Below are 18,620 nucleotides of genomic sequence, written 5' to 3'. Positions count from 1 at the left end.
ATGGATGTTGGTTATCAACAAAACTATATTAAAAACAAAAGTGTAGTGTTTTGACTTAAATCGTAAATTAGACCGCTCGTATCGCGACGTTCCTTTTTCTCGCAATCATCTTCGCTAGCGGAATGTGTAGTAGGCTGCGACTTTCCAAACCATCGACCAGCAACAAATAGGAAGCAACCGGTAGTAGCTACCGATTTGATTCCTTGCATGTCCTTTTTCCTATTGGGCAGCAGCTTCAGATACGACACGTACACCGTTCACAACGGGAAATCCAGCTGCAGTAGGTAATTCGTAGGAAGGAAAGAGCGACGATAGTTTTGTTCAATCGATAAGCACCAAGAGAGAAGGAAATAGTACGAAAAGCTCTGAGAACTGAGACTGGAACAAAACTTGGCAGGTCCAAAAGTGGCGTGTAATAAAAAAGAAACAAAAAAAAACAATCCGCACAGGATAACCGACTGACTGGATTGGAAGTGGTAATTTCGTGTGGATGCAATCCGGAGCAGAATCGTAACTAGTCGAGTGCAGCAACAATGAATGGGCTAAGGTGAGTAAAAATGAGACGAAACCAAAAGCACTCTGTGTGGCATATGTGCCAGACAATGAAAAAAGGGTGAAGAAATTGATATCGTGTGACTTTTCCGGTATGTCTTTATCGATTATCCACATCCGTCGCCGAGTGTTGTCGCATTTTTATGTAGATACCCGCAGTGGTACCATTTATAAATTGCTTGTGCAACATAACCGTAGCCTCGAAGTAGTAATCTCATTCACGCATATTATGGCTGATAATGTAGGATGGGTAGAGTTCCAGGAAAAATATGACGCTCCAGTGTATGCGCTGTTTTGCAACAGTGCGCTAATTACCCCCGACAAATCTCATAAAATGCGATCAAGTGCGATCATAAATGTCAATTGATAATGCGATAGTGTCCTCGCAAGCTAAAGTTGCTTGCCAACCATACTGTTAGCTCGTGCGAAAGTAAACAAGCTACGATGATTTCTACAAATATTGCGCCTCGTACGATGGGAGATTAAACATTTATAACTAAATATCGGTTGATGCACACGCAAACAAGAGGAGAATCTAACGTACAAATGCTTTTTGTGTTTTAGTTTTGGTGAACTATGCTGCCTATTTTGTTGCCCCCCGTTTCCGGGACGGATAGCTGCCAAACTTGCCTTCCTACCGCCGGAACCGACTTACAACCTGACGCCGATCGATGAATCGAAAGCGAAATATTTGCTCAGCTTCAATGAGCGTGCCGAGTGGCCCTATTCGGAACGGGAGAAGGAAAACGTTGAGGGGTTTTTCACGCGAACCTCACGCGGCAACAAGTTGTCTTGTATCTATGTGAAATGTACACCTACCGCTAAGTACACGCTCCTATTCTCCCATGGCAACGCCGTCGATTTGGGACAGATGAGTAGCTTCTATCTCGGACTCGGTCTGCGCATCAATTGCAACATCTTCAGCTACGACTATTCGGGGTACGGAATGAGCGGTGGCAAACCTTCCGAGAAGAACCTGTACGCCGACATCGACGCGGCATGGCACTCGTTGCGTACACGATTCGGGGTTAGCCCGGAAAATATCATACTGTACGGTCAGAGTATTGGTACTGTGCCGACGGTTGATTTGGCGGCACGGTACGAAGTTGGGGCTGTGATTTTGCACTCTCCCCTGATGTCTGGGATGAGGGTGGCCTTTCCAAACACGAAGCGAACGTGGTTTTTCGATGTCTTTCCCAGGTAAGTTGCACGAGGTTAGCCCGTTGAAAAGTTAGACGAGGGTACAATCTCTTTAATGCAATCTATCTATGCACAGCATTGATAAGGTGTCCAAGATTTCATCGCCAGTGCTGGTTATACATGGTACGGAAGATGAAGTTATCGACTTTTCTCATGGATTGAGCATTTACGAAAAGTGCCCGAAAGCTGTGGAGCCTTTGTGGGTTGAGGTAAGTATTTGCGAATGGGCGGGAACAATATAGATAGATTCGGATTCATTCCTCGTACTTTACAGGGTGCTGGACATAATGATGTTGAGCTGTACAATCAGTATCTCGATAGGCTCAAGAAATTTATCGCGGTTGAGCTAGCCAATTGACAATTAAAGAATGCCTCCTCCGGTCAGTCTTCGTCGCTGTCTACCGGAGCGGCAGCTTCCAAAAGTCCCCAGCGTTCAAACAAGGCAATGGCAAAACGAAATGCACCCGAAGAAACTCCTGCAACTAGTTCCGCGAGTACCAGCGGTTCGACAACGGTGGCAGGATCCTCCTCGCGCAGTGGTAGCGAAAAACTTTTATAGCACTCGTTGCCTGGGCCGAGTAGCGGTAGCTCCTACAGTTGCAGCTGTGGCAAAACTGCTAACCGTTCAGAAAGATCAAAGAACGCTTCCCATTCGCACTCGCATCATCATCACCATAGTCAACAACCACATTCTACGATTAGCAGCAACATACGCAAGGAGCTTGCCAGCATCGAAAATCCATACCAAGCTCAGACTGCTAATGTAAGCAAGAAACCAACCAAAAGGAATGCTAGCACGGAGAGTCTCGATTTGTTTGAAAAATGTCCGCCGGAGGAGTGCAGTTGCGGTCTGTACTCGCCAAGTTCGATCAATGGTAGCAAGAACTGTCGCAAATGCAGCACTTGTGACCGCGTTCCAGCAGGACAGAAGAAGCAAAATTCTTCTAAGTTCAAAGATGCCTCTACTAGTCCGAAATCGGCCAGTCCGTTGAAAGCGATAACGAAGGAGTGCAGCAGTCCAAAGTTGGAGGCCACTTCCGACTCGAAGTTTGACTTCAATTACTCCCCGAAAACGGAGAGCCACTACAGGCGGCTGTCTTCGTTGAGCATTAATTCTACAACCAAACACGCGGCCACGAGCCCCATGAAGCACGCGACGTCGCTAGCATCTTCGGCAACAACTAGCCCTAAGATGAGCCCCCAAAAGTTGACTCCGATGCGAACATTGGATCAACGTACGCTTGAAAAATCTAACTCTTTGGGGGAAAGCAAACCGCCCCGGCTGCTCCGCAACACCCGTAGTTTATCTCCTCGCCCTCCTGTGCGGCATCAGCATTCAATTATGGTGTCGGATGAAAATGATATTGTGTCGGTGAAGTTGTCTCCCAACCAAGAGTTTGATGATGAAGTTTCGACCAAAGAATGTGGCACCGAGAACGACAAATCTGGCGCCGCTGAAAATGCAAGCGATTCGGTAACGCTCCAGCTGGGTTCAGCTCTTGACAGTAAGAGTGAGAGTGTGAAAAATGTAAATGCTAACAGCAACAGAAGTACCAGCTGCCTGGTGTATATTCCTTCGGATCCCTGGACTAGAATGTCGGCCAGCAATTCTCCCCTGCCTGCATCCAAGCAGCAGAAATCCAAAACCCTCGATAATAGTGGGAAATCATACGGCAAACCATGTTTGGATTATATGAAAAATTCTGATCCGTGGGTGTGGCGTTCGAATGTTAACATCCCGGAAAGGATTGCAAAGGGAACCAAAAAGCGGCAAGGTTTATCGCACCAAACTAAATCTCTCACCAGCACGGTTAGTAGGGACGATTTTGAGGTTTGCAAGCCGCAACCGAAACTATGCCAGCAACAGTCACTCGGTCGGTTTGAGAAAACCCTCACCATACCAGGTGTGGAAGGGAATTTCGACGCGCGCAAAAAAATCACTAGACCAAAATTGCAACGTTCCAAGTCACCCTCTTTTTACCAAGATTTATTCCAGCAGCCACCGTGCGGTGGCACGGATTCGAACAAATCGCCACAGACCGGTTCACTTTCGCTCGCCAAAAATAAATCAGTTTCCTCGCTAAAGATGGATAAGAACGCTTCAAACTCTAACCTAAATGGTCACGGCACAAACAGCAATAACAGCACTAGTAATACTACTAGCAACAGCGGTAGCTATAGCAGCTATAATGGTAATGGTTCTCCGACCACGAAGAAGCAACCTTCACCGAAACTCAGTATCCTGTCGGCTGTGGAGTCTGCGTCACCATCAAAACAGCCGCCGGCTGCGAATCAGCTAGAGTCGACGAAAACGTCGCTTAATCTACTTAATCCCAACTTGTTGCAACCTCGACATAGCTTCTCGACACCTTCCCAAAAGGACGACGAACTGCAGCTAAACATTCGACGACTGAGCGAGCAAATGAACAAGTACACTCACTCGTCCAACTTTCCATCACCTCCATCGTTCCTAAACGACACAATTCTTCAACAGCAGGCTGCATCGGGAAAGAAAGTAGGCGCCAGCGGTAGCAGTCTGACAGTAGCGACAAGTGTTGGAAGCACTGGAGGACTGAGCGAGTTGTCCCAGCGCAAAACGGCTTCTCACTCCAACATCAACGAACCAATCCTGGAGACACGTTGCTAAAAATCGAAAAGGTGCTGGCGAGCGGCATGCCTGTAGTTAGCAAGAATTAATTCGTAGCGATAACGCGAAATCTATAGCCGTTGGGAATGTGCTAGCCGTTTCCCCGTAACGAAAGGATTTGAACGAATTGACGATTAGCGCAATTTTACGAATTAGCCCAGAACGAACCACAAAACCGGTGAGATTTTAGTGGGGAGCGCAAAAGAAGTTAGTTGAAATTTTGATTGTTGCATAGCACAAGAAGAAGTAAGTAAACAATCAATTGATAACATGGCATCTGGTCGGCAATGGGTCTGAAAAAAAACGCACCAAGCGATGATTGAGGATTCCTTTTCCTCGTACTGCCAGCTTGTGCAGTTACGATTTATCCGTAGGTGAAGGACAAGGGGTACTATTAAGATAGCTTAGATTTTTAGATCCTAAGACTCTGACGAAGGAGAACCAAACTGAAAATAGCTAAATTTAAAAGGATTGTGTGCGATCATCCGTAGGGTAAATGTAAATGCAAGTGAATTGTACGGAAACAAACAAAAATGGCTTGTCAGTGCGTCAAGCCACATCTGATTCGCAAACGTTTTGTTGCGTTAGTGAAAATTATTACTAAAATTTTGGTGCCAACATTCCTGGCACTGCGAATGCGATAAATTTACGAACGAAGAATAGCGTATGTGCGCAGAGAATTTCACCGCGATAACACGTGCAGGAGGTGTGCAATATCGGATTATCCCATTAGCATAGAAAAAAAAAACCCATATACATGTTGGTTTTGATTAACATAGCATATTCTAAAATTGTGTCCTGCGAGTGGAACACAAGATGAATACATATGAAGTGTGGCTGATGCAGTATTAAAATAATATCTAGAAAATACCGCTTTCGTTGGCAGACATTTAGTTTTTTGTAGTTACTTCGCGAACGATGCACCGTTTTAGCGAATTTGCGTTGTGCAAATATTTAGTTTGCAGTTGTTAAAAATTGCGTATTGCCGCAATCCACATATTGATCGTCATCACAATTGCCCTCGAAATTTACAAAAAAACGTAGGACACAAAATTGAGCAACCATTACAGTAAAAATTGAAAACATTACTTTACAATATGAATGATCTTTAATTCTCAAGTAACGCAAACAGCATATAGAGTTTATAGTGTTACAGTATCGACAAATCTGCTATGACTGTCGATAATCGTGATAAGAATCTGGCGTCAATAACGGGCGTGCATGCTTTAACATTGAAAGACATCCCCACTGCCAACATAAGCGAGTTTGTGTTCCGTTACAATTGTCAGGATATTTCAAATTACCATCTCATGCGTACACTCGCAGGGGGTATATTACATTGACTGGAAAATTGGTATGGTTACTGTAAATATGTTTTCCTATATACACCGTGCACTACTCTTTCTATCATGTGACCTGCTGTATCAGCGGACGTTTCTTTTCGTAAAATCTGTCATACACTGTGGTTCTTATATACGGACGGAGGGGTGAATCTTGCAGTTTAGCTCGTAATAACTGATCAATAACTAGGATAACGGACTGCAAGAAAAGGGTCGAAAATGTGGAATGGATTAGTGGTTATGATTGTGTTTATCTCAAGTCCCTCATCCCGGATTGCTGTACCAATTTTTTCAATCTCGAACGGACGGTCTTAAGATATTGTACTACTTCATGATTGATTACCCAATAAAACTCGAATCGAAATACCAACAATTCCTGGCGTTATTTTCGTGCTGCAGTCGTGATACCCAAACAAAGAAAGATGTGAAAAGAAGAAACAGATGTGGTGGACAATTTTATTTTAAATCAACATTTGGTAGAGTTCACATAGGTTAATCTTTTCTTATTACTTTATTCTTGAAAAAGTCATCAAGTGTTTCCAGGTTAACGTAGTAGCACAATGCCATATTGATGCTTGGTTTGAGGATGCTCGCAGCTTTTCTCTGCAAACGGAACACAAACATATTAGAGAAATGCTATAATCAGTTTTACTTAAATTGAATTACCTGTTTAGTACGCCACTCAAGCCAACAAGATCCTAATATGTATATCCTTTACCATGTGTTTCCTTTTGATGCATTCATTCTTGAACGCGATATCCTTTTAGCATGAACATTTCGGCAGCTTTACATTTCATTCGACATCTATTGTCAAAGTCTCTCGGAGTTTTCATCTGAGTTTACATCAATGAGTATGAAGTTTCGCATTTTGAAATTTAACGTTGAAAAACTAAAATAATTCTTTAGCAGTTCGTTGCTGTTTTAAAACAGAATCCTGCTGCTCAAAAAAAGGTCAAAATCAAATCAGTGTTTTATAATGAGAATTGAGCTCAAATTAAAAAACAAACCTTTTTTAGAAACATTATCTAATACATTGACGGGATTGCTGTACATGGGGGTTGTTAAACAAAAGAAAATTTATTAAGAGACGGCCATCTGTGCCGCTGTGCCCTAAAATACAACCAGTACTTTAAATTTCGACTGAGTCTCTCACAGGCGCATGAAGGAACGGCGACCCGGCAACGTGAACAAATTCATGTGAGAAAGAGCCTTAAAAAGGCAGGCCTTGGCCGTACAATAGTTGTTGAGCGATTTGAGAAAAGAAGAAGAAACTGGTTCGTTATAATTACATTTTATTTTCAGCACATCGATAATTAGTCAACCATGAAAAAGGGGAGTATGAAATGCGATGAAAACTAATTTCTTTGCCTGATAATCCTGCTCATTCGCTATAATATAGCAAAGAATAAAAACAACAGTGCTTGGATTACGTAAAAAAACTCCAGTATATTCTACCGCGATGAGTCGCCTTTCACTATAATGAATGTGAAGAAAGCAATCTGAAGCCGTGTGTCATGAAAAAGAGTCCCATGTGGAATTTTCTAACGCTTAATGCGTCAACATTGGTACGAGACCATGTAGGTTGCCTTAATCCGTTGGCTTAACGTGATTCAACAAAAAGTCCGCGGTATGGTTATTCTTTTCCAGAATATATTGCTATTCTGCATATTGATGGCTATCAGCGGAATCAATTCTCATCCACCGCACCCCTGCAAAACGCGATTGAAATGCATTGCAACGTGTGTTTCGCCCGCTTCTCGGCCGATTATCGACGCATTTCCGTCCCACCCACCAAAGAACAAGTGCCATTGAGGAAGCGGCGACAGCGAGGGTTAAGAAACAAAACAAAAATCAGCCCAAAAATGTCATAACGCAAACAGCTCGCCAACGCTAATCCCGATCCGGTTTGGGTAAAGGTCCCGAAAACCGCCCGTCGGTGGCAACGCCCCAGAAGGTGCAGACCCCGCCCGAAGGACCGGTTGTCCGAGCCCGCGATCCTGGGCTTTTTGCAACATCACCCCAAGAGCCCTCCTCCGGCAGAGACGATCCCTTTCCCGCCGAAGCGTTCTGCATGCGTGCGTAAAGCTCTCCTCCAGCAAAGGGCGAGGGTTGCACGGAAGAAAGAGGACCCTCCAATGGGTCTCCACCGCCATCACGGGGCCGGAGCAGGTCCAAAGCCGTATAAATACCAGGGTCCGTTTGGCCTGGACAGCTTATTAGTGAATTTTGCGTCGTCCGAGTTAGATGGGTAAGTGGCCGTGGTGCGAACGAACGGCGTCTTCTATCGATCGCACGCAGCCAAGATCAAGTTCAATGGCAGTTCAACCCTGCCCTGGTGGGGCATCGGTGAAGCTTTTTGCGCTAACGGTATTTGCCTTACTAGGCTGGGGGATCGATCGTGCCCGTGGGTGTGTGCTTTTTCGCGCGTGGAATACGCGTATGATCACCGTCATTTGCATGAAACAAACATAAACGATCGGTGGATTCTTGGCGCTGGATGGTGGGAAAACGGTTGGGGCGTGATTGACGACCCTCATTATGGGGCTTTTGTACGCCGTTTACTGTCCGACGAGCGTGAGTGAGCGATGTGTGTCTTGATGGCGTGTTCCGAGCATGAACGGTGACGATCACTAATTGTGGAACATTATGCTATTAAACGGTCGTGTTTTCCACGACACCTGCTACATGGCGCAAAGCAGACCAGTGAGCAAGAATTCTACGGAACATCGTGTTGGGTGGCTGTGTGTTTAACAGAAAGCGACCGTTTTAATTTTAAACCGACCGTTAAACGTGTGTAAATGAACATGTGATGGACTCCAAGATACAGTGGTCAGTGACGGGTTGCTTTCTACGATGAATACTCTCCTGCAGTTAATAACACATGTTGAAGTGCTTGAAGCACATTATCACCAGCATGTATTATGCCAAGTTGCAAGGAATCACCACAAACGTGCGGTGTTGCATAAGGGGTGTGTAATGAGCAACCCCTAGCCTTTAGCCCTTTGGATTAGACACTCCGTTTTGCTTGCTTTGCCGGTGTTGGGAGGCGAAAGCCTCGCTTTGTTTGTGATAATCAATAATCCATAAAGCTCTCTTCTCATTGCGTATGCCGATCAGGTGCAACAACGATGGTAAGCCCGACACGGGCAGTGGTTCTTTGTCTGCTGGCGATGCTTCCGCTTTTAGCAGCCCAAGGTAAGTAGCGAGTGAGGTGTGCCGTGTCGGGACGTGTCCCTCGACCAAAACCCTGTTCAAGCAACCAAACACGCCCGTTTTCTTCCGCTCGTCCTCGGACGTGGCCAGGTCAGAAGGCACGTATTGTGTGCTATTTCAGCAATTGGGCGATCTACCGGCCGGATGTGGGGCGTTACACGATCGATGACATCCCGGCGGAGATGTGCACGCACATTATCTACTCGTTTATCGGCGTGGATGACAGCAACTACCAGGTGCTGGTGATCGACCCCGAGCTCGATCTGGAGCAGAACGGATTCCGGAACTTTACCGATCTACGGCAGCGGTATCCTCACGCCAAGTACCAGATTGCCGTGGGTGGTTGGGCGGAGGGTGGCAAGAAGTACTCGCAGATGGTGGCGGTGAAGGAGCACCGCCAGTCGTTCATCTCGAGTGTGGTCCAGTTCATGAAGGTGTACGATTTTGACGGGTTCGATCTGGACTGGGAGTACCCAGGGGCGGCTGATCGTGGGGGCAGTTTCGGGGATAAGGATAAATTCTTCTACTTCGTGGAGGAGCTGCGCCGAGCGTTTGACCGTGAGGGACGGGGATGGGAGATCACAATGGCGGTACCGGTGGCGAACTTCCGATTGCAGGAAGGTTACCACGTGCCGGAACTGTGCGAAAATCTGGACGCCATCCACTGCATGACGTACGATCTGCGAGGCAATTGGGCAGGTTTCGCCGATGTGCATAGTCCGCTGTACAAACGGCCACATGATCAGTGGGCATACGAGAAGCTGAACGTGGTAAGTAGAGCTATATGTGCTGCCGCATTTAACCGGACTCAATCGTAATGTTCGCACGTGGTCGCTAGAACGATGGCGTGCAGCTGTGGGTCAACTACGGATGTCCCCCGAATAAGCTGGTCGTCGGTGTTCCGTTTTATGGACGAACGTTTACGCTAAGTGCGAGTACTACGAACCCCACACTTGGGTCGTACATCAACAAGGAAGCAGGTGGAGGAGCGCCCGGACCATACACCAACGCGACAGGATTCTTGGCCTACTACGAGGTAGCTATAGTGAAGAAGCCGCTAGTCGTCGCCTGCTACCATCGCTAAGCCTTTGTTCGTTTGCAGATCTGCACCGAAGTTCAGGACGAAGAAAAGGGTTGGGTTAAGAAGTGGGACGATGTTGGCCTCTGCCCGTACACGTACAAGGGCACACAATTCGTGGGCTACGAGGACGAGGAATCGTTGCAGCATAAGATGGACTGGATCAAGGCGAAGGGCTATGCGGGTGCCATGACCTGGGCCATCGATATGGACGACTTCCACGGACTTTGTGGACCTGAGAACGCTCTCATGAAGGTGCTGCACAACAGCATGAAGGACTACGTGGTTCCGGAACCGACAGTGACCACCACACCACGGGTTAGTAGCATCAACTGGTAATTGAGGCTGAGACTGAGTGACTTTCTGTTCCCCTGCAGCCTGAATGGAACCGACCTCCGTCAACGATGGCCACCGATGAGGTTGGCACATCAAAGCGTCCTGCCACCAGCACAACGAGCAGGCCGACTTCAACGGCGACCATGACCACGACAACACGACGCTCCACAACATCGCGTACGACGACACGCAGACCTACGACGATCCTTCCACCGGAACCGGAAGATCACGCAGTCGATGGGGTAGTTCCACCGGAGCACGAGGACGAAACGGAGATCGATTGCTCGGGATATAAGGACTTTGTACCGTCGGCTGACTGCACCAAGTACTACCGCTGTGTGCACGGGCAACCCGTGGAGTTCACCTGCAAACCGGGAACGGTGTTCCACACGGCGCTGAACGTGTGCGATTGGCCAGAAAGCGCTGATCGGGTTGAGTGCCGCTCGAAGGCGAAGTTGGTAGATGATAACGGATTTTAATCAGATCAGTTTCCTATCACCAAGCGGTGCGATTTCCCATTACACAACTGTTTGCACAATAAACTAGTTTGAAAATAATTGATCCTCGGGACATGTTTATTGCACAATCGGTAGGGTTGCAAGGTCTGTGCAGTGGGTTCAGAATGGGATCAGATTCGTCCACGGGATAGGTTTCTTCTGTCTCTCAAAAGATCAGACGAGTTTACGTGGACACTCATACACCCGTCCGGCTCTATGTGGAATTTCCGTAACCTGTTTTGTATGCACCGGGGCCCGGGTTGAGTCCACTATGGACGTGGGGACGTGAAGCAGCGCCAGTTTTATTAGTGTCTGCTTCAGCGCTCGTGAGCTCATTCGCCCGCAAGTCGCTTCAGGTGATCGTTCTCAGGTTCCACGGACTGGAATTGGGTTGCTTCGTTGTGTTTCGATTCGGTTCACGCCATGTCGCGCTCAAGTGCATTGATTCGGCAAAACCTGTTCCGCCGGTGCAAGGACGGTGCATCTACTACCCGGGAACCTGTGTGTTGTTCCCGTTCCGCTCCCAAAGGTACTCTGCTGATGGTGTTATCTGTGGCCCTGCTTGGAGTTTGGCTCCCGGGGGCTACTTCGGAAGAGAAGATGAGATTAGTCTGCCACTACACAACCTGGTCGCAGAACCGGGCTAATCCGTACTCGTACCGCATCGAGGACATTCCGGGTGAGCTGTGTACGGACGTCGTCTACAACTTCATCAGTGTGGACAGCGAGGAGTACGAGGTGAGCTTTCTGCAGCGTGAGATCGACGTCGTGCAGAATGGATTCGGTCGGTTCATCGGTTTGAAACAGCGCTTTCCGGAACTGAAGCTACACGTGGCCGTTGGCGGTTGGGATCATGGTGGAGCCGCCTTTAGCCGCATGGCCGCATTCCGGAGTCGTCGCACGAAGTTCGTCGAGAGCGTGGTGCAGTTCATGAACCGGTATGGGTTCGATGGAATCGAGATTGTGTGGCTGTACCCGGGCAGTGCGGAACGCGGTGGTACCAATACCGATAAGGACAATTTTGTGTACCTGATCAGTGACCTGAAGGATGCGTTCGTCGATGCAGGAAAGCCCTGGGAGGTGGCCATCCAGGTGCCGGGCGATTATACGCGCTATGAGGTGGGCTACGATCTTCGACACCTGTGCAGGAAAGCGGATTACGTGAACATCGCCGGATATGATCTGCGCGGATCGTGGACAGGATTTGCCGATGTTCACAGCCCCTTGAAGAATCGCCCGCACGATCAAGGCATCTATAACGGGCTCAACGTAGAAGGTGGCGTTAACTCCTGGCTGAGCAAAGGATGTCCTGCGACAAAGATCCTGCTTGGGGTGCCCTTTTTGGGTCGAACGTATACCCTGAGGAACAGCCAGCAGAACAGTTTGGGATCGCCCATCAGCGGGCCGGGACAAAAGGGTACACACACGTACACCGAGGGTTACCTGGGGTACTTCGAGATCTGCCAGCAGGTGAACGCGTCCAACTGGCGCAAGGTTTGGGACTCCGTTGGCCAGTGCCCGTATGCCTACAGGGGCAACCAGTGGATCGGGTACGAAAACGAACAATCGCTTAAGGCAAAGGTAGCTTTGGCCACCAGCAAAGGGCTGGCGGGAGTCTACGCTTTTTCGCTGGATTTGGACGATTATCGGGGCAAGTGTGGTGAGGCGTACCCGCTAATGCACACGCTCTCCGGTATGATTAAAAAGGAACATTCCAGTGATATCGGATTCGCTATCGACCGGTGGGTTGATTAGTCGATTAGTCGCTGGGCTGATTTGTCGATTCGTCGACTCGTCGATTAGAAGGTTCCTGCCACGCCGTGTGGCTTTGTAGGCGTATAGGGCAGGTTGTTTTGTAAGGAATGTTTGAAAAAAAAAAACATGCGCTTCACTGCACAAATGTTCAAGTACTGATAAGAGTGTGTTATGTTTCGGGCGACAACTCCTTTTTGTGGACGTTATTGCTTAGCTATTGAATAAGATATAAGGAACTGAATAAATCTATGATCGTATTTCTTTTTAAATAAAGCATCTAAAGACATTCATTTCGAAATTTTTAAAGAGTTTCCATTTCGAAAGGCATCCATTATCGCTTGAGGGTATGGGATGCGTGTAGACCAGTTTACGGGCAGTGTTAATGATTCATTCGCATCATATTAGCGCTCGTAACGACGCAACGAAGACGAATGAGACGAAGCAACAACATTCGCGCCGCTCGTGAAGCGGAAAATATCGCAGTACGGGGAAATCCCGATGCCGAGCGGAGATTTCTAACAAAACCCTGCAAGCGTCATCTTTTACTGGTGGTCATTCGCAACAAGTTCTTTCTGGCCAACCACACGCAAAAGCAGCATCGTGGTGATACTCTGATTGCATTTTTAACATGGTAGTGGTTGAAAAAGCTCTCGCGTAAAATTTCAGGTTCAGCTCGATCAGTCATTTTTAGCCCGGTTTCCTCGATGGGTGGTGGAGAACGTCATCATCATATGGGCTCATTTTACACAGCCTACTATAATTGGGCTAAAATGTCAACGAAAAGTGTGTGCGTTCGAATTTTGCGTGAAATTCCCGCAGGAGCAGTGCTTACTTATGCCGTCCTTTTGATAGTCATCGTCGGGCAGGTCGTCGTGGCATCTTCTAGGGTGATCTGTTACTACACTAACTGGAGTCAGACACGTGCCAACGAGTATTCCTATCAGCTGGAAGACATACCCGGCCATCTCTGCACTCACGTAGCGTACAGCTTCCTCGGTGTAGACGCAGCTACATCGGAGTTGGTATCGTTGAAGCCTGAGTTCGACGTCGCGCAGGATGGCTTTGGACGATTTCGAGATCTCAAGCAGCGTTTCCCGAATCTCAAGCTTATCGTTTCGGTGGGCGGTTGGACTCACGGTGGAGAAAATTTTAGCCAGATGGCCAGCTCGCGGGACAGCAGGCTGAAATTTGTGGCCAGTGTCGTGACCTTCATGGAACGGTATCGTCTGGACGGGTTCGAGATTGTGTGGCTTTGGCCCGGAGCACCGGAACGTGGTGGACGTCCGCAGGATAAGGACAACTTCTACTACCTAGTGGATGAGCTGAAGCAGGCCTCCCAGCGTACAGCCAGACCATGGGAGGTATCGATTCAGGTGCCAATCGATAGGGCGCGACTTACCGTGGGTTATCAGCAGGAATGGCTTTGTCAGTATGTTTTCCACGTTCACCGCTTGAGGAGGAAACCGTTTGCTTAATTACGTGTCCATCCCATTTCAGAGCTGCCGACTACGTTCACCTTGCCGGATACGATCTTCGGGGCCCATGGACGGGACAGGTGGATGTGCACAGCATTCTAAAACGTCGTCTACTTGATGTGGACTACTTCTACACGTTTAACATCGCGGATGGTGTGGAATCGTGGCTGAGCAAAGGCTGCACAGCTGACCAAATCGTACTTGGACTTCCCGTGTACGCCCGAACGTACACCTTGCAGCATCCAACGAACACCAGACCCGGGTCAAAGGCATCGGGTCCGGGAGAAATGGGCGCCATTACGAACGATCCAGGACTTTGGGCGTACTTTGAGCTTTGTGAAAAGCTAAACCAAACCGGCTGGACCCAAGAATGGGACAAAACGGCTGCAAGTCCGTACGCGTATCGAGGCGATCAGTGGGTAGGCTTCGAAAATGAGCTATCCCTGGAGGAAAAGTCACGTTGGGCCACCGCCAAGGGTCTTGCCGGTGTCTACGTGTACACGCTGGACCTCGACGACTACCGGGGAAAGTGTGGACAAACGTATCCGCTTTTGAACAGCCTCTCTAAGATTATGCAGAACAACACCGACGCTGAGGAAGAGTTCTCTTTTGCCATATTTCGCCAGTAGTGCGCAATACCGTCTCGTGTTTGATGAGTGTTTTTCTGTTCACCATTTTCCCCATGCTCTCAGATTTATGTACGGTGGAGTAGAATTTTAACGTTTGTTCCGGTTTTAGGCGCCACGATGCGTCATTATAAGCGATGGGATAAAATAAAGTCTATTAAAGTCTGTGTCGCATAAATCGTTGTCCATTATAGCAGAGCACGGTGACTTCCATGTAGAGCCGATTTATTTTGAGTTTTATGCTAATGCAGCGTGAAAAAAAACACAAGATTGTCTGTTGATACCCGTAGCGTCTCTGTTGATAACCTCTAGAACAGCTTTGTGCGTTGTGGCACCCCTCAACCGGGGCATACGGGGCCAAACTGGTATCACGAATTCCGTTACCAACTCCTCACACTCTCCGTAACTTCCGAGGCATCTTTGATTATACCACGATTTTGGAGCGTCATTTGCTCAGTGCCTTCAAAGAGCTCTTCGGGAGCAAACGGGCTTTCCTCGCAGACGTCCTCAGAATCGTAATGAAGCCAGCAAGCATTCGTGAGTATCCAGAGGTGACAAACCAGTTTAGCCAGTTTGTGTCGGCGTTAGACTCGTAATGGTTCTTATTTCATGTTTTTTTTTCTTATTTCGTGCCAAAGCCGTGGGCTTGCTCGTGCTGGTGCATCTGCTCCAGCTGGCCAGCGGTGAGGATAGCCGGCTGGTTTGCTACTTTACCAACTGGTCCCCGGGCCGGGCCGGTGAGTATGCTTTCGGTATCGACGACATCCCGCTCGACCTCTGCACTCACGTCACGTACACGTTTGCCGGTGTCGATGAGCACACGTTTGAGCTGAAACCCACCATTCGCGAGTTCGATGTGCTCCAGCAGGGTTACGAGCGGTTTGCTAACCTCAAAAAGGTGCGACCCAACGTCAAGCTGTCACTGGCCGTCGGAGGCTGGGCACATGGTGCTGTACCGTTCCAGAAGATGGCCGCAACTCTCACCGGACGTGAGACATTTATCGCGAGCACCATCGAGTTTATGCAACGGTACAGTTTCGACGGGATCGAGATCGTGTGGCTGTATCCGGGCAGTCCGGATCGGGGCGGAACAACTGCCGACAAGGACAATCTGTACGTGCTGCTGGCCGAGTTGAAGAGTGGTTTCCGGGAGGCCGGTTTTGAGTCATGGGAGGTGGCCGTTCAAGTGCCACTCGATCGGTACCGGATCGAGGTGGGCTATCACCAGAACCGACTGTGCAGGGTGGCTGATTTTGTGCACGTGACTGGATACGACCTGCGTGGTTCCTGGAATGGGTTTGCTGATGTTCACAGCCCAATGAGTAACCGGCCGTTTGATACGGACGCGTTGAAGGACCTGAACGTGAAGGGTGGCGTACAGCACTGGCTGAAGAATGGTTGTCCTGCTAGAAAGATCGTCCTCGGAGTGCCGTTGTTCGGGCGTACGTATACCCTGGAGAACACCGACAATCACGAGCTGGCGGCGAGAGTCAGTGGCCCGGGAAATGCAGGACCACATACGGCCGAATCCGGCTACCGAGGGTACTTTGAGATCTGTGCCGAACAGCAGCAGCAGCAGTCCCAGTGGACGACCGACTGGGATGATCGAGGTCTGTGTCCTTTCGCGTACCGTGACAATCAGTGGGTCGGGTACGAAAATAATATCTCACTCACCGAGAAGGCCAGCTACGCCCGGCACCAGGGTTTGGCGGGTATGTACGCTTTCTCGCTCGATTTGGATGACTACCGGGGTAAGTGTGGGTCACGGTACCCTTTGCTGACCGCGTTGCGAAATGCGTACAAACCACGGCAACTCTGTGCGGTGGATGAGGATCCTGGCTTTGCATTCTTCCGTGAGCCCTGTGATGTGGCATAGCGCCTGTGGAATGTTTCATGCACAGCACATTCGAGGTCACATTTCGAGACGATAATAGTATGTAAAGAATAAAAACACATGCTTCTCTAGGTGATCCACCTGTTCACTTCATTTCCTGCCTTATTCGAAACATGTGTTGGAGGATAAATGTTGCTTCGATTCAGCTGTCGACTATCAAAAGGCGATGGAAATGCGATCATTATTTTGCTACATGTGTCCGATCGTCGCCAGTGATCGACGCCAGTAGTGTGCATCACCCACACCACTCACAGAGCCCTATCACCGGTTGAGCGATGTTTGTGTTTTCGTTTGATGAAATCACGAGCGGCGATCTCGAACGGCGAGAATTTCCCCACTTAACAAAACAAGCAGGTTTTCAAGCTCGTAACAGCATGTCGTCGCCCGTAAAAGGGAGCTCCCGGTGCATACAACCTCGAGACGCGATCGAGTTAACACGTTCACTCCATGCACGTCCGCAGTGCTGGAGATGCGTTGTAAGATTGCTGGCTTGATTAGCGACGCGTTTGAAAGGCTCTGAAGATTGTGAAAACGGCAAGAGAAGATCATGGAAAAGCTCGTTGCAGTGTTGCTCGTGAGCTGTGTGGCGTGGCGTAAGTGAAAAGATTACCATCCCGAATCGCGTGCACCCGAATCCATCTAATAATTTTCCTCCTTCCGATGCATTCTTTGATCTCATTGCAGTAGGCTCCGTTGAAACCCGTTTCGTGTGCCATTATACGACGTGGTCTCGCGATCGACCCGACGTAGGTTCTTTCCAGATCAGCGACATCCCGGGGAACCTGTGTTCGCACGTCGTGTACAACTTCCTGGGTGTGAACGAGTCGTCGTATCAGCTGGAGTTTCTTCAGCCCAGCTATGACATCGACGAGCGTGGGTTGGAGCGATTCGCTGCTCTTAAAGATCAGTTCCCTCACCTGAAGCTGGTGATCGCCGTCGGAGGATGGGGTCACGGAGGTGCGAAGTTCAGCGAGATGGCCAAATCTCGTCCCCGGCGGGAACAGTTCATCGGGAGTGTCGTGAGGCTGCTGCACCAGTACCGTCTGGATGGGATCGAGCTGGTTTGGTTGTACCCGGGCAACTACGATCGTGGCGGTGTCGTCGAGGATAAGGACACGTTTCTGTACCTCGTGACCGAGATGACCGAGGTGTTCCGAGACGAGTCGAAGCAGTGGGAAGTGATCATTCAGGTACCGGTCGATATATCTCGCATGGACGCCGGTTACCACCAGAGGGCGCTGTGTCGTGTGGCCGATCACGTCCACATGATTGGGTACGATCTGCGTGGCTGGTGGAACAACTTCGCGGACGTGCATAGTCCGCTGGCGGTTCGGATGCACGATATCACGACGGAAAGCTTCGAAAAGGTGAACGTTGGTGATGGGGTGGAGGATTGGCTCGAAAAGGGTTGTCCACCGCACAAGGTTACGCTTGGCGTGGCGCTGTTTGGCCGGACGTACCTGTTGAATGACCCGCTGGATAACACGATCGGTGCAGTCACCATTGGGCCTGGCGATCCTGGTCCGTACAGCAACGAAAAGGGCTACCTTGGGTACTGTGAGTTCTGCCAGAACTTAACTAGCAGCGAATTTATCACGAAATGGGACAACGTGGGTCTGTGCCCGTACGCATACAGCGAATCGACGTGGATTGGCTACGAAAACGAGCGATCGTTGCAGGAGAAGATCAACTACGTCAAACGGAAGGGTTTGAACGGGTTGTACGCGTTCTCGCTCGATCTGGATGACTACCGGGGAGCTTGTGGAGAGCCGTTTCCGCTGACCCGGTACCTTTCGACGTACCATGACGAGACGAAGATCAAAGATTGGCACATTTTCGCTTCATCGACGGAGAAAAGGGACTCAAGCGACACGGCCTCGTCGGTATAGTTGTCACAGTGTAGATGTAAGCCAACATGTACATGTAACCGCTAAATGAAGTTGTCGCGCGATGCGTCGAATAAAAAGCCTAACTTAATGGATCAAGAAACCGGTTTATCTGCTTGAC

General features: G+C 48.9%; 6 protein-coding genes across 6 annotated transcripts; all 6 read left to right on the top strand.

Moving 5' to 3' along the window:
* Nucleotides 1-46: 46 nt before the first annotated feature.
* On the top strand, nucleotides 47-2,110 carry LOC128731999 (alpha/beta hydrolase domain-containing protein 17B). Its single transcript, XM_053825158.1, has 4 exons — nucleotides 47-547; nucleotides 1,117-1,752; nucleotides 1,829-1,961; nucleotides 2,027-2,110. Exons 1-4 carry the CDS (start codon nucleotides 534-536, stop codon nucleotides 2,108-2,110), a joined length of 867 nt encoding a protein of 288 aa, XP_053681133.1. The 5' UTR covers nucleotides 47-533.
* Nucleotides 2,111-2,197: 87 nt separating this feature from the next.
* LOC128721521 (nucleolar protein dao-5-like) lies at nucleotides 2,198-6,104 on the top strand. The gene is made up of 2 exons (XM_053815282.1): nucleotides 2,198-2,291; nucleotides 2,382-6,104. The coding sequence occupies exons 1-2, from the start codon at nucleotides 2,198-2,200 to the stop codon at nucleotides 4,397-4,399; spliced, it is 2,112 nt and encodes a 703-aa protein (XP_053671257.1). The 3' UTR covers nucleotides 4,400-6,104.
* A 2,757-nt stretch (nucleotides 6,105-8,861) lies between these two features.
* On the top strand, nucleotides 8,862-12,793 carry LOC128721515 (endochitinase). The gene is made up of 6 exons (XM_053815273.1): nucleotides 8,862-8,934; nucleotides 9,043-9,722; nucleotides 9,791-9,988; nucleotides 10,055-10,348; nucleotides 10,408-10,840; nucleotides 11,393-12,793. The coding sequence occupies exons 1-6, from the start codon at nucleotides 8,868-8,870 to the stop codon at nucleotides 12,616-12,618; spliced, it is 2,898 nt and encodes a 965-aa protein (XP_053671248.1). The 5' UTR covers nucleotides 8,862-8,867; the 3' UTR covers nucleotides 12,619-12,793.
* Nucleotides 12,794-13,388: 595 nt separating this feature from the next.
* LOC128721513 (endochitinase-like) lies at nucleotides 13,389-14,821 on the top strand. Its single transcript, XM_053815271.1, has 2 exons — nucleotides 13,389-14,047; nucleotides 14,116-14,821. Exons 1-2 carry the CDS (start codon nucleotides 13,389-13,391, stop codon nucleotides 14,720-14,722), a joined length of 1,266 nt encoding a protein of 421 aa, XP_053671246.1. The 3' UTR covers nucleotides 14,723-14,821.
* Nucleotides 14,822-15,237: 416 nt separating this feature from the next.
* LOC128721509 (endochitinase-like) lies at nucleotides 15,238-16,639 on the top strand. The gene is made up of 2 exons (XM_053815265.1): nucleotides 15,238-15,256; nucleotides 15,358-16,639. Exons 1-2 carry the CDS (start codon nucleotides 15,238-15,240, stop codon nucleotides 16,593-16,595), a joined length of 1,257 nt encoding a protein of 418 aa, XP_053671240.1. The 3' UTR covers nucleotides 16,596-16,639.
* Nucleotides 16,640-17,049: 410 nt separating this feature from the next.
* LOC128730385 (endochitinase-like) lies at nucleotides 17,050-18,596 on the top strand. The gene is made up of 2 exons (XM_053823430.1): nucleotides 17,050-17,206; nucleotides 17,298-18,596. The coding sequence occupies exons 1-2, from the start codon at nucleotides 17,161-17,163 to the stop codon at nucleotides 18,500-18,502; spliced, it is 1,251 nt and encodes a 416-aa protein (XP_053679405.1). The 5' UTR covers nucleotides 17,050-17,160; the 3' UTR covers nucleotides 18,503-18,596.
* The last annotated feature ends 24 nt before the right edge of the window (nucleotides 18,597-18,620 follow it).

The sequence above is a fragment of the Anopheles nili genome, chromosome 2 (assembly GCF_943737925.1).
Source record: "Anopheles nili chromosome 2, idAnoNiliSN_F5_01, whole genome shotgun sequence".
Lineage (NCBI taxonomy): Eukaryota > Metazoa > Arthropoda > Insecta > Diptera > Culicidae > Anopheles > Anopheles nili.
This window is presented reverse-complemented; position numbering and strand designations above follow the sequence as displayed.